Source organism: Gallinula chloropus (assembly GCF_964237585.1).
Source record: "Gallinula chloropus genome assembly, chromosome: 8".
NCBI lineage: Eukaryota > Metazoa > Chordata > Aves > Gruiformes > Rallidae > Gallinula > Gallinula chloropus.
In genome coordinates, this window is record NC_140093.1 from 26907676 (window position 1) to 26921404 (window position 13729).

Below are 13729 nucleotides of genomic sequence, written 5' to 3' on the forward strand. Positions count from 1 at the left end.
AATATTGAATTAGCTCACAAGATAGAGTGCTCTGCATTCTGTATTTGCCTCAGTCATTACTCTGTACTATTTCATCATGTGCAACTGGCAAAGGAGGAGAGATAACAAGCTTGGTGACTCAAGATGTTTTTGAATCCCCTTTCTCACTTCTGCTTATTGTCTGTGACTAGAAGCAAATTTTCATATTTCCCAATTAATTCATTTTTTTATAAATGTTAGAATTGGCATCCAGATACTTATAAACTAGTCTTTTCTTAATGCATTTTAAAAAGTATATGCAAGCTATATTGCTGTCCTAAATAGATCTTAATACATGGGTCTGGAAGGAGACAATGCAGTGTTCTAGGCTAGTTAGAGTGGGATGCAAGATGAATTGCTTTGTTTAACTAGGAATCAAAATGTTGGAGGGACAAAGTGTCACAGTGAGAATGCTCCTTCTCTGCCAGCCTGTGGAAGCACCCAGGTTCTTTGTCCCATGAGGCAGCTGAGAAGGGAAGATGTGCACCTGAATATACAAAAGACAGTTCACTGAGCATGTTAGAATAACAAGTCCTTCATGAACTGCTGTGGTTAATATGATCCCAGCTCTGAAGTCAGTGAGGATGTTCCTCTGATAACCAGGCCCAATTATACTGGACTGTTCTGATCCTAATTGCATCTGCAATTTAGCCATCATCTCCATAGAGAGAGAGGCCAATGTTAGCTACTTCAGAGCAATGATTGTGCTACTGGGCCAAGAGAGTTAGCATAAATTAGTAGAGTTGCCCTAATATTTGTGCATCAAAATTTATGGAGTTCTGCTCTTATACTGTATGGAGACTTGCTCTGATGGCCAAGAAATGTTAAGTGAACCTATGAGTGTGCTGCATCATGCAACTGAAAGAAGATAAACCTCTTTAGGTGATCTTAGTAAATACCTGACAAACCTGAACCCTTAACATTTGATGTATGGCTTTCTTCTAACATCTGTAAGGTAAACATACATTTAAGCAAAAATCTATGGTCCAAGTTATGCTGACCATAAAATATCCTTAAGGTGATCACAGAGCTGGAGCACCTCTCCTGTGAAGACAGGCTGAGAGTTGAGCTCATTCAGCCTGGAGAAGAGAAGGCTCTGGGGAGACCTAATTGCAGCATACCAGTACTTAAAGAGGTCCTGCAGGAACGTGGGAGAGGGAGTGTTCACCAGGGAGTGCAGTGGCAGGACAAGGGGCGATGGCTCCAAGCTGAAGCAGGGTGGGTTTAGATTAGACAGTAGGAAGAAATTATTTACTTTGAGGGTGGTGAGGTGCTGGCACAAGTTCCCCAGAGAGGCTGTGGAAGCCCCATCCCTGGAAGTGTTTAAGGCCAGGCTGGATAAGGCTTTGGGCAACCTGATTTAGTGGTCAAACCCCCCCATGCCAGGGGGGTCGAATCTAGATGATCTTTGAGGTCCCTTCCAACCCAAACAATTCTGCGATTCTATCATCAAAGTAGGCAGGCAAACACTGGTTCTTTCTTCATTATTTTGCATTTCATATAGATATAGCAGGGTTCTGTGCAAAGGTCTGTGCTGGCAATCTCTTCTGCAATACCCAGAGCTGATGTATCATTACATGTCCTTGAAATCAAACACTTCGCTATTAAGTGTAACTAGCATGGGATGTCCGGTCATCTGTTCTACTGTCACATTCTCACCCTATCACCTAACAAAGTAATACTAGAAGGCTCAGCATGTTGGCATGGATTACTGGAACCTAGGAGGAAGGTGAAATACAAAAAGGCTTTTTTCTTCTTAACTGTTTACAGAATCACAGGATCATAGAATCGCAGGGGTTGGAAGGGACCTCAAGAGGTCATCAGGTCCAACCCCCCTGGCAAAGCAGGTTCCCTAGGACGGGTCACACAGGGAGGCATCCAGATGGGTCTTGAATATCTCCAGAGAAGAGACTCCACACACCCCTGGGCAGCCTGTCCCAGGGCTCTGTTGTCCTCACTGTGAAAAAGTTCTTCTGCATATTGGTGCAGAACTTCCTGTGCTCTGAGTTGTGGCCATTGCCCCTTGTCCTGTCTCCACAGACCATAGAAAAGAGGCTGGCCATTTCCCCCTGTGTCCCACACTTGAGATACTTATAAACATTAATCAGATCCCCTCTCAGCCTTATTTTCTCAAGGCTGACAGCCCCAGTGCATTCAGCCTGTCCTTGTAGGGGAGATGCTTCAGGCCTTTAATCATCTTTGTAACCCTTCTCTGGACTCTCTCCAGGACATCGCTGTCCCTTTTATACTAGGGAGCCCAGAAGTGGAAACAATACTCCAGGTGGGGCCTGACCAGGGCAGAGTAGAGGGGAAAGATCACCTCCTTTGACCTGATGGCCACACTCCTTTTGATACACCCCAGGATCCCATTGTCTCTCTCAGCCCCCAGGGCACACTGCTGGCTCATGGCCAACCTGTCATCCACCAGGACCCCAAGGCCCTTCTCCACAGAGCTCTTATCCAGCAGGTCATCCCCCAGCCTGTACTGATACAAATGGTTGTTCCTTCCCAGGTGCCAGACTCTCCACTTGCTTTTGTTGAACTTCATCTGGTTTCTCCCTGCCCAGCTCTCCAGCCTGTCCAGGTCTCTCTGGATGGCAGCGCAGTGTCCTGCGTGTCAGCCACTCCTCCCAGCTCTGTATCATCGGCACTTGCTGAGGGTGGATGCTGTTCCCTCATCAAGGTCGTTGAGGAAGGTGTTAAACAGGACCAGACCCAACACCGAGCCCTGGGGAACACCGCTAGTCACAGGTCTCCAGTCAGACTCTGCTCCACTGATCATCACTTCTGACAGCCAGTTCTCAACCCACCTCACTGTCCACTCATCTATCCCATGCTCTCTCAGCTTTGCTGTCAGGATGTCATGGGAGACAGCATCAAAAGCCTTGCTGAAGTCAAGGTAGATGTTATACACTGCTCTCCCTCCATCTACCCAGTTGGTGATGACATCATCATTTGTTTTTTCTCTTTAATCTGTGAAAGCCTTTCAAAAAAGGAGAAACCAAATGTGCAATAAGCTTTCTGTGAACAAGCTTTTGTTGCTTTCATTGCTGTTTGCACCACTTAACAGAAGATGCACACCAGGAATTTTATGAATATAAAAATACACAGGCTTGAGGAGATAACAGTTCTAGTGAATACCATTCCCACACTCAACAGTTGGGAAGAAATACAAATAGTGTGATGCCATGTTAACCATAATATGGTAGGTAAGCAAAAATTCACCAGTTAAATGGTATTTACTCTTTGTTAATAGATTGCTCTTTTGAGATGACCCTCTGCTAGGAAGGAAGGGCACGGCTGAATAAGCTGATTAAATGCCCTTAAGAGTTTGCTACACAAAACAGAATTCTGTGGCCTGAATTGCTAAATCTTTTTTTCCTTGCAGAAAAGAAGAATATTTATTTTTGTTTTACCCAAGTCCTGTTCAAGGTCAGAAGAAACCCACAGATATGAGGTTTATGGGTCTGACTTTGGATATTTTGCTATCTGAGTATATTGTGAACAGTTTGGTCCAGTTTCTGATAGTCCACATCACAGAGACTTCCACCCCAGTAAGATTATTTGTAGAGTAAGATACCAGTCATTATAAATACAAGTACCAAAATTTTTATGTGTTTTAACAGAAGAAAGCAAACCATTATTCCTTCAGTTTAAAGAAGGACTAATTCTGAATCTTCCCTTCATAGACCAAAAGCAAGTAAAAACCACTGAAACCCAGAGATTTAAATGAGACCCTCAATTTACAGTATTCTGAAATGGCACACAGCATGCCAGCTCACCATGCATATAGATACTGAGCAATTTTAAGCAACTTCTCCAACACAGGCCGTAGTGGTCATCACTGCAGAGCTCAGTTTGAGTTTGTGAAAACTCAGGATATTGGGGTTTTTTCCTAGATTACACCACTTTACCTGTTTTATCCTAATGCAGTGATGGTAAATAACATGCAGTGAAGTTTGGTAAGCCCTACCATTCTTTCATTCCCTAATTCTTTACTGTCAGTGAGTTGGAGAGAAGCGAGAAGCTCCTTACAGTGAATTCTACTGTATCTGCTTGGACAAGAATAGGATTGGCACCATGAAAGCTGTGTGTGGAACTATGTGCAAGGTGGCAGAATGGTAATACAAATGGTAATACAAACAGTAGTTTCTTGGAGCTTCCATACAGGCAGGCTTGTTCACAGCAAAAAAAAAAAAAAAGCCCTGCTGATAAAGATATTACAAAGGGGAAAAAAAAGAAAGAATTAGAGGGTGGTTTATGGATTTCTGGTTTGTTTTGGGTTTTTTTCATGTTTGATTGTGTGCTTTTTTCCCCAAGGTATCATAAGTTCTATGAAAATTTTGTTTCTATCTGCTTTATACTGTTTTACTTGAGGTTTATGTTACTGGGTTTTATTGTGATAAATAGGTATAATTATAAGGAAGAGATTTGAGAAACACTGCAAAATTGTTATTATTCAAAGTCCTTACCAAACAGGCTTTTGCTTTAAAAACTAAGAGGTTTTCAAAACATTTTCAATCTCTGAAGTGAGAAAGGCTTTTCATACGTGTTCCCTTGAAGTAATAAAAAGTTGTTTAAAAGTTCATCTACAGCAGCTTCTTCAGTTTCTCCATGCCAGTCATTTGCTCTGGTTTATAAATGCCATTATAAATACATCTCTATATGTTGTGAGTTCAAAGTGTGTGGTGGCAAATCAGGTATCCCTAAATTAAACGCTACATCCTGCTTCTGTCAAGCATTGTGAAGTTCTTTCCTGTGATCAGAAAGGCTTAGGACTTCTCTTCTGCACCTCACACTGAATGCAGCACATAACCAGTAATACAAGGACTGCGTGAGCGAGGAGGGACATTGATTCCATTGTTATTCCCTGAGCAAGGTTCCGGTTACCAGTGTCTAATGGAACTTATTCAAGCCTGTAGCATTAACAGTTACCTTCCACCGTGTCCTTTGGGAGCCAGGCTCCCTGCATTAGACATTATTGGCCGAGTTGTTTGTTAGTTAAACTTACAGTTGTATTTCTTTATAACAGAAAGCCAGAACTGTTTTTGTGTCAGGTGCTAGGTATTCATCTGGTGGGCAAAACGGGGCCAATTCTGATCGCCTGCATGGCTGTTAACAGGAGTCTTCTAAGGTAGGAATGTCTGGCTGCCTTCCAGTTCACAAGTGACTACACAATGTTTCAGGGTTTGGGAACTGACATATTTTCCTTCATCTCATCATCTCCTATTTCTGCTCTATGTTGTCTATACTTATTGAAGGCTTAATAATTTGGTTTTGTCGCACTGGCCCAGCAATCACTAAAAAAACACCAAGTTCTTCGTGGTCTTTGATAATTTTAAATGAATTCATGTTTGATGCTTAGAATGCATGAAAAACTTTTAGTATACAGATTGTAATTGTGAGACTGGTATTTTGTTTTGATAGCAATGTCCTGGAGTGAGGGGACTTCATTCTCCAGTACCTTCTACGCTACATGGTGATTTACAGTTGTGCAACATGAGGAATATGCTGCCAGGGTCACGTATCTACTAACCATGACTAGATAGAATTACTGACTGCTAGTCTAGCTAAGTATCCTAGCACAGGTGCATCGGACTCAGAGATAATATTTTCCTTACAAAGCCTTTTCCACAGTGGAGTTTTTTTTTCTATACAGATCTGCTCTCAGATCCTCTGTTTGAGCAGGTTAGCATAAATTTTCAAAAGCATAACTGTGTCCAAGCTAGAAACTTTAGCTAGCACTATAGCATCCTCAGAAATGTTGAGCTTACAGGTTTAGTAAGTGTAACTGGGAGCATACCCTGCCTGATCAGAGAGCTTTCCTGAGAAACATCCACACCTGACTTCTGATCTTCCCACTACCAGTTACTTTGTATTATAATTCCACAGACCTTCATGGAGTTGCATCTTATTTCTATCTGTGAAAATAAAGCTAGAAGCAGATTCTTTACAGAATCTGTATGCAAAGCACAGTTTTCAGGAAATGTCAAGAAATCACTAATTGAAATGCCAAGGTATGATCTGCAGAAGACTTGGTATGTACAGATACAGAAGAAACTTACAATCAAAGATAATCCAATGTGAAGTTAGATGCATGAACATATAGAAACTTACAATGCCACACAACTAATCAAGGTTATGAAACTATTTAAAGGAAAAGAGCCTTTGCTCTTCAAGAAGTCAGAATACTTAAATTGTGTTTAATTTGCCATTAGTAAGCTATCAGATCAATCTAGGTCTTGTTGTGTAAGCATATCACTTTAAACTAAACTGAAAAGACCAAAGATGATTTTACATTACACAGTCAGCTGGGTAATACTAAATGTTTTGGCATATGATTCTTAGATAATATTAGATGATGCCATCTGTAAAGGAGCTTTGAACCAAAACAAAAAAAGCAAACCCCAACACCATTGCTCACATATTACTGGATTTTCCCACATCCTAGCTACATACCTGGCGCTCCTTTATCAAAGGACCAAAACAAAACAATTGCCAGGTTATAAGATAAGGAAATTGAACATTAGTTATTAATGGTTTATTGAAAATCCTCACAACATATATAAGTAAATGATTAGCAAAGCTACAGGTTTCCTGCATGTTTTTCAGCTTTATGATTTTTGTAATAGCCCTCAACACTTATCTAAAATATTTAGATATGGTAGATGGCAGTTAATATTTTGTTCAGTGGGTGCAACCTTACCTATAATACTGAACTGTCCTTCCAACTCTGTGGGACTGGATTCTATGAGGCTCTGACCTCTTCCTGCTCCCAATTCAGAGACTAACTTAAGCATCTGTGTTCCAGTTCTCCCCTTCACTGAATCCCTCAAAGTAATGCAAAAATAAAAGGAAGAGATAATGAAATACGTTCTACATTGTCACCTGTACAAAGCTTGGTGTAAATCCAGCGTGGTACTGCTACTCCTGCTATTGCAGTTACAGCAACTTCACTTGCAGTATCAGAGAAAAACATACATAGCTCACTGCACTTTGTCAATAGAGCTAGTTATATGAAGGATGTCAAAGAATGTATTTAGGGTTGTTATCAAACCTGATTATTTCAAAGGCCATCAAAAAGCAGGTCATCCCTCAGCCTGTACTGATTCCAGCAGTTACTCCTTCCCAGGTGCAAGACTCTCTACACTTGCTTTTTTTATTAAACCTTGTTTGGTTTCTTACTGCCCAGCTCTCCAGAAATCAGGATAATTCTACACAAATGTTTATTCTTGTCTCTCTGGTGATAAAATCATATTAATGAAAATAGCAGTAAAGGTAGCATAGTCACATGCAAATTTTTGATGCCACTTGAATGCTAGCTGTCAGTTCAGAGGAATAAAGAATCTTCTTTAAAAATGCCAAAAAATATAAGTATTTAATGTTTGCAGCTCCTCAGAAATCTAGCTTGAAACATCAAGTAATCACAAGTACTTGCAGAATTTTTCCTCCTTCTTCAAAGAGGCACATAAAGAGATGGGATGAGCAGTTCCAAACTGGATGTCAAGTTTCCTTGTGTAGTCAGTGGGAAGAGACAAACACCATGAACTGTGTAAGAAATGAAGGCAGCTAGCTGATAGACATGCCTCAGTTTTGGATGATAAAGATAGAAGGAGTTGATCCTAGCTTGTGGGAAGGAAAGATGCTTTTCAATTCCATAAAATGTTTTACCTGAACAGAGGAAAAACAGAGGAAAAACCTGCTACAAGAAAATTTAAATTCAACAGCAATCTGACATTGTTTTAAAATGTACTGGTGAACATTTTCCTCTGTCTTTTGTTTTCTGGGGTTTTTTTTGAGAACACCACTGGAAAAGTAATAGATCTGAAATAGTGCTGCTTTTGTATTATGACCAGCTGTAGGGGTTAATCAATTCTGTCTTCAAGATCTAACTGGAAATTTCACATCATAAGGCTTTAATCTTGTAAGAAAAAGTACAATTCTTCCTTACTTTCTGAATTTTATACAACTTATACTGGCTATGAAGATATTTTTCTGTCCTCTTGGTCCCTTCTTGTCTGTAGCTATATCATAATATATGTTATAGTGATAAACATATATAGTCAACTGGGAGCATGAACTGAAAAATAACTCTTTCAAGAGCAGTACAATTGAAAAAAGTCATTCAGCAAGTGCTTTAAAAACAGAGGGAAGAACATGAGTGTATGAAATTAATGGCTTCAATAACCTCAATGATATTTTAGCATGTATAACATGGATATTAACAAAGGATTTTTTTGTTTTGTTTTCTCTTTCACTCCACTCTACATGTTTGTAGAAAAGTCCTTTGCAGTTATCCCAGCCAGACTGGGATGGCTCAGGTAATGAGTGCATATAGCTGTAGCAGGAACAGGACACAGAGGGGTTAAGTATTCTTACATTCACTTAGGACCTCAGATGTGCTCTGAAATTCTGCTGAACTCCCTGCTAGGACTACTTAGAACATGAGCTAGCTAATTTAGTCATGTTGCCTATCCAGTTATATACTGACTACCCTTGTTTGGGGAGATGGTTTGTTTCTTTGTTTCACTTAAGTCTGAACAATAAATAATAATAATAATTAAAAAATCTCTTCATGTGTGTTTAATCATTGAATTTTCCAAAGTATAGTTGTTCCCAGGTAGCCATGCTGTACTCTGGCAGTAGAGGTCATGGACTCAAAGAGCGGTTTGGACATTACAGTGCAATACTCAACCCTCCAAGGAGGTCTTTGGACTCCAAGGCTCACCTGAGGACACAGGCATGCTAGGAGTAGCTACAGTCCAGGACTTACTGCAGAACTGGGGACATCCCTGTGTGAGGGCACTCACTGTCACACAGAAAACCTCCAGAATTAAGAAACAACAAAGATAAGGGTCCTATGTAATTGTATTAGATACCATGAGCCAGGGTCAGGAGCTGAACGCAGCTACAAAAAGTCAGAAAATTATTGGTTAAAAGATTAAAATAAAATAATGTCATTGTAATCTATATCAATATCAGTATATATTTGCTTCCATAGTAAATTTTTTAAGAATCATCAATGTTCAGTGCTGTGAGCCCAAACTCTTGAATTTGGCACTTCATACTGGTGATACAACCCTGGTGGTGTTAAGGAGAGATTCTTGGCCTTTACCCCAACTGAAAGATTAAACTATTGTCAAAAGACAGTACAGGGGAATAATGAGCTCTTTTTCCCTGTTAAGAACTGCCACTTTTCACAATTTTTTTTTAAGTTGTGAAATAATTACCTTATAAAAAACACTGAGGTCTCATTTGCTGCTCATCAAAGAACAGAATAAGAAAAACAATTTTATTACAAAATTATTCTTTTTGTTTTTCAGAGCTGCATATGCAAAGGTAAAAGTCCCTGCTTTTGTGACAGCATGAAAGGTAATAAGGTAAGAACAAGTATATTTTTCTTTTTTTACAATTAGCTTACACTTGGAAATTGTTAATACATTATTTGGGTTGATAGAATGAGTGGATTTGTTGTGTGAGGGTATTCTGTTGACACAGAGTCTACAGAGAATTGTAAAAGCAATACATTACTTTAAAAAATCTGTTCAACTCTGGACACATCGTTTAACTGAGAAGATTTTGAATTACTTTTTTACAATGTTTTGGTTTGTTTATGGTATTGCATGATGTTTGAGCAGGAGCAGAACAACTCTCCAAAGCACCAGATCCCTTTCACAAACTCCTGAGAAATGCCCACTGATGCCATTACCCAGGCAGCAGCTCTCCTGTTACAGATTTTGTAATGCCATCAAGAGTGTCGTGTTCAGCGCTTCCCTCTTTCCAACTTTGGACCATGCCCATCTGCCCCCCTTGTCCAGCCCCAGAAGGAAAGCTGGGATCACACGGATGAGCCTCCCGCGGAACGACACAGGGGGATGAGTTTCTGGGTCCTGATCACAAGCGCTTTGCCAGTAGTGAGGGAGCAGCACCAAGCCCATCAAAAGTAACAGAGCTGCAGCTTGCTCTGCTGCCAGCAGCAGCTTGGCAGAGACTCAGGGTGGCTTTTAGACCAACCTGAATTACACAAATGCCAAAAATTCTTTCAAACTGCATGTAGTTGGGAAAAACAACTGATTCACAAATGAAAGGGGCTTTATTAAAGAAGTCATGATTGAAATTCAGGCTAACTGTGGACACAGTTATTACCATACTAAACCTTATCAGTATTTTCCAGATGTTTGTATAGACTTAGGGTTGTGATTAGTCCCCACTGATCAGCACATCTGGCTGATCAAGAATTACAACTTTCCTCGTGTACTTACATTACCAAGAAAAAATACCATATTGTACCACAGGAAGCCCTGCTAGTCTGGCCTTTGTGAAGCTTCATTTCAGTGGTGGTAAGAAATTCTCTTAAAGTGTGTTCCATATCAAAACCCATTTTCATAAATGTGAAGGTATTGTCATGTCTTTAGGGAAATCTCAGTGCTTTTTTGTGTGTTCATTGTTGGTCAAACCTGACTTTATGCTGAGCAGTAAAATTGAGACCAACTGAAAAATTAGAAAAAAATAAGCTGCCCACTAGAAGAGACAGGTGTTCATAATGAACACCTGCAACTTGTCTTCATCATTCCATGTTAAAGCAACTGAGAAATTAGTGGGTAAGAGTTAATCATTGTTTACATTGATGAAGTTTTTCAGGCAGTTGTAAAGTCAGGACAGTTACATTAATCAACATATTTTGATAACTGTTTAATATTAAGAAATTCTCCAACTTGAGAATCCTCTGATCTTGTTGATCTCTCAAGAAGAAAATGTAGGTAAAGTTGCCTGTACTGTATGGAGGGGAGAGCAGTGCTGCTCGGTATCTGGAGGGCACCCCATGGCTTGCTTCAGTCGGAGGGTGGCAAGCTCAGTGAAGGAAGATGGACTTTATTCGTTTTTCTGAGTTGGTACCACACCCCCTCCAGTGGCACATCTTGGTATAGCGTTACCCCTTTTTGCTTTTCTCGATATCAAGGTGCATGAAATAGACGATTTGCTATAAAAGGCTCTGCTGCTTTGTGATACAGATCTCACAGACACTTTATAACAGAATTTATGTTAAAGTATTCTTGGATTATACTCTATATTTCCCCCCCTTTAAATTCAGATTTGGCTTGTGGGCTTTTGAGGGGTGACAGTTGGTGGAGATACAAGCCAAACCATTTTGGCTTCCACAAGACTTTTTTGGATCCTGTCTTGTACAATGAATACTAAGATAATAGAAATTCTGCACAGCAAAACTCCAGAAGTTTTTTTTACCCTCCCCTGGTAAAGCAATAGGACAATCGACTCAGAGAATCGTTAACCTCTATCTCCCTGCTTTGATATAAAAAGTCTTCAATAGGCAGCTCTTCACCTATGTAAAATTGACAATGCTGAAATTGCTACTGAAGAGCTGAAACACATTTTCCAAGACTTCCTAGGCTTGAAGCACTTTGACCAAGATAAGACTTTAAACTTCGTTTTATTTAACTAAAAATCTGAAAATGTTCCTTCCACTGAAACTTACCCTCTGGTGTTCTAGCTTTAATCTTTTGTCTTTTCTTTATTATTTGGTTATTTGAACTTGACTTTAAAAAAACACCTGAAAAAGTAATTGGGTATCTTAGTCTCTGAGACTCAGAACAATCTTTAAAAGTTTTCACTTTAAGCAAACCACTTTTATTCTATTTGAATGGCTTTGTTGCATTTGAGACCCACTGTTTCTTTCCATGGCTGGCCCAGAGAGATGTGCTGATGATTTGGAACTGATGTTACTGTACAGCAGCAGCCATTAAGTTTGCCAACTACAGATTAGGGCTGCTGTGACGACTTCGGATTTGTGTTTCTTGTAGGGATTAAACATGATATAGAAATACCAACAAGGAATATCTATCAGTTGCCTTCTTAAACTTCTTACACTGCAAATTAACTTCTGTACACTGCCTAATCTTGAGTACCATTGTATCACGATATATTCAGCCAAACTTAAGAGCATTTTACTTACATGGTACTGTGTGGCCTGTCAACACACAGGCAGGGCCACAAAAGCAGGTCACTGTAGGCAAGGGTAATACATTTGCCACAGTAGCAGATGATTCTGTAGAAGTTAAGTAATAAATGCCTTAGAAGTAGCTTTCCAAAAGGAGAATTCATGGATACTTGACAAACGTCTTTCTCGTAATGTTTATAGGGTGAAAAAGGCTTTCCTGGTGTTCCAGGTCCACCTGGTCATAGAGGCTTTCCTGGTCCAGAAGGGCCTCCAGGGCCACAGGGCCCAAAGGTAGGTGTGTATGTGAGACACAGAGAGACAGAGAAACTACTGTGCTTGACTGTGGAAATGAGCTATGACTGGATAGAAAATTCTGTTTTAAAAAAACAAATCAAAACAAAACCTGTCTGAGATGTGTGGTCACCAGCTGCAATCCTGTCAGTACCCGATAGGATTGTGGGCTTTTATTGTCATTTGGCCAGTGTCTAGTGCTGAAGCACCTGGACTGAACTGGCAGAGGCAATGGACATGGATCTAAATGGATTTTAGCAGCATAACCTCGATTTTGTCTTAATAGTGGACTCTGACAGCTATTGCTGTAAAGAGAGGAAAGAAGCTACTATAGAGACAATTATGAAAAATTGATTTAAGAAAATTTGAATGAAAACATGGTTTCTTTAGATAAATCTTTATCTGTTGGGAAATACCTAGTTGCCTGTGGTATGGAAAGTGACTCTGGTGACTTGGACTTTCTTTCCTGTATGCCTATACTGGGTCTGAATATGAACATTGAATGACTCCTGCATAAGCAGAATCAGCAAATAAATCACTAATCGAAAAACATTATGTTTATATTTGTCGTGAGGAACAGCACTCCTGTTGCCATTGGTAAATCAGGTACAACCATAATCAAATTATATCTAGGACCTGCAGTAATTGGGGGTTGGAGCTCTATGATCCTTGGGGTCCCTTCCAACCCAGACCATTCTATCAAACAATTTTTGGTATAGTTTTGATTTGTTTGGTTGTTGCATTATTTTGTCCTATCTCATTTTCACCATACTTTGTGGAACTGATCCTTACGGTGAATTTCATATGTGTTGATGAGCCATTTATTTGAACTCATTGAAAAGTATTTAGTAGAGCATTTCTCATTTAATAAGTGATAATAAATTCTGCAAGAATGGCAAAAAGTAAGGATAGCATTAGCATCTCTCTTAGCCTGAATGCTATCTATTGTAGTGTAGTCCAGTTAGCTTTTCCTATTCAACACCTGTATGTTATCTTAAAGCATTGCCCAGGATTTCAGGAGCTATGCAGCTTTGTATATGTCCCTTTTCCTTTCTGGGAACAATAACAGTTTCTTATTGTCAGTAAAGCTCTAAGTGTCTTGAAGCAACTCTAGTGGGTTCTGTCTAGACTTGTGCTGTGGCATGTGTTGTTGTCTTCTTTCAGCCTTGCTTTCCTGTCTTGCTCAGCCCACTTTCAGTCTGCTCCTGGCTTTCCTTCCTGTGCACAACAGTGCAGATGAGAGAGGCTGGTACCTACATGTATCTGATGAACATCACCCACCTCTGGGAGCTAAAAAGCTCTTCTGAGTATTGGTGAGACTTCCAGCGATTTCCTCACAGGAAAGCTCTTCCAGGTCTCACAGCTTGAAGAGCTCCAAAGCAACTGTTTTCTCGACATACCCTGTTATTTTTCTGACCTATGATGAGATACATCCCACATAAACACTGAAAAGGAGGGAAAGAT

The 13729-nt window shown here is 40.0% G+C and overlaps 1 protein-coding gene across 1 annotated transcript in view; it reads left to right on the plus strand.

Moving 5' to 3' along the window:
* Window positions 1-13729, plus strand: part of COL4A3 (collagen type IV alpha 3 chain) — a gene marked incomplete at both ends in the record, with an annotated part of 58448 nt that overhangs the window by 3048 nt on the left and 41671 nt on the right. Inside the window, 2 exons of the mRNA XM_084267131.1 lie at window positions 9342-9398; window positions 12176-12265. Coding sequence (XP_084123257.1) covers window positions 9342-9398; window positions 12176-12265 — 147 coding nt within the window. The remainder of the gene's footprint in view (window positions 1-9341; window positions 9399-12175; window positions 12266-13729) is intronic.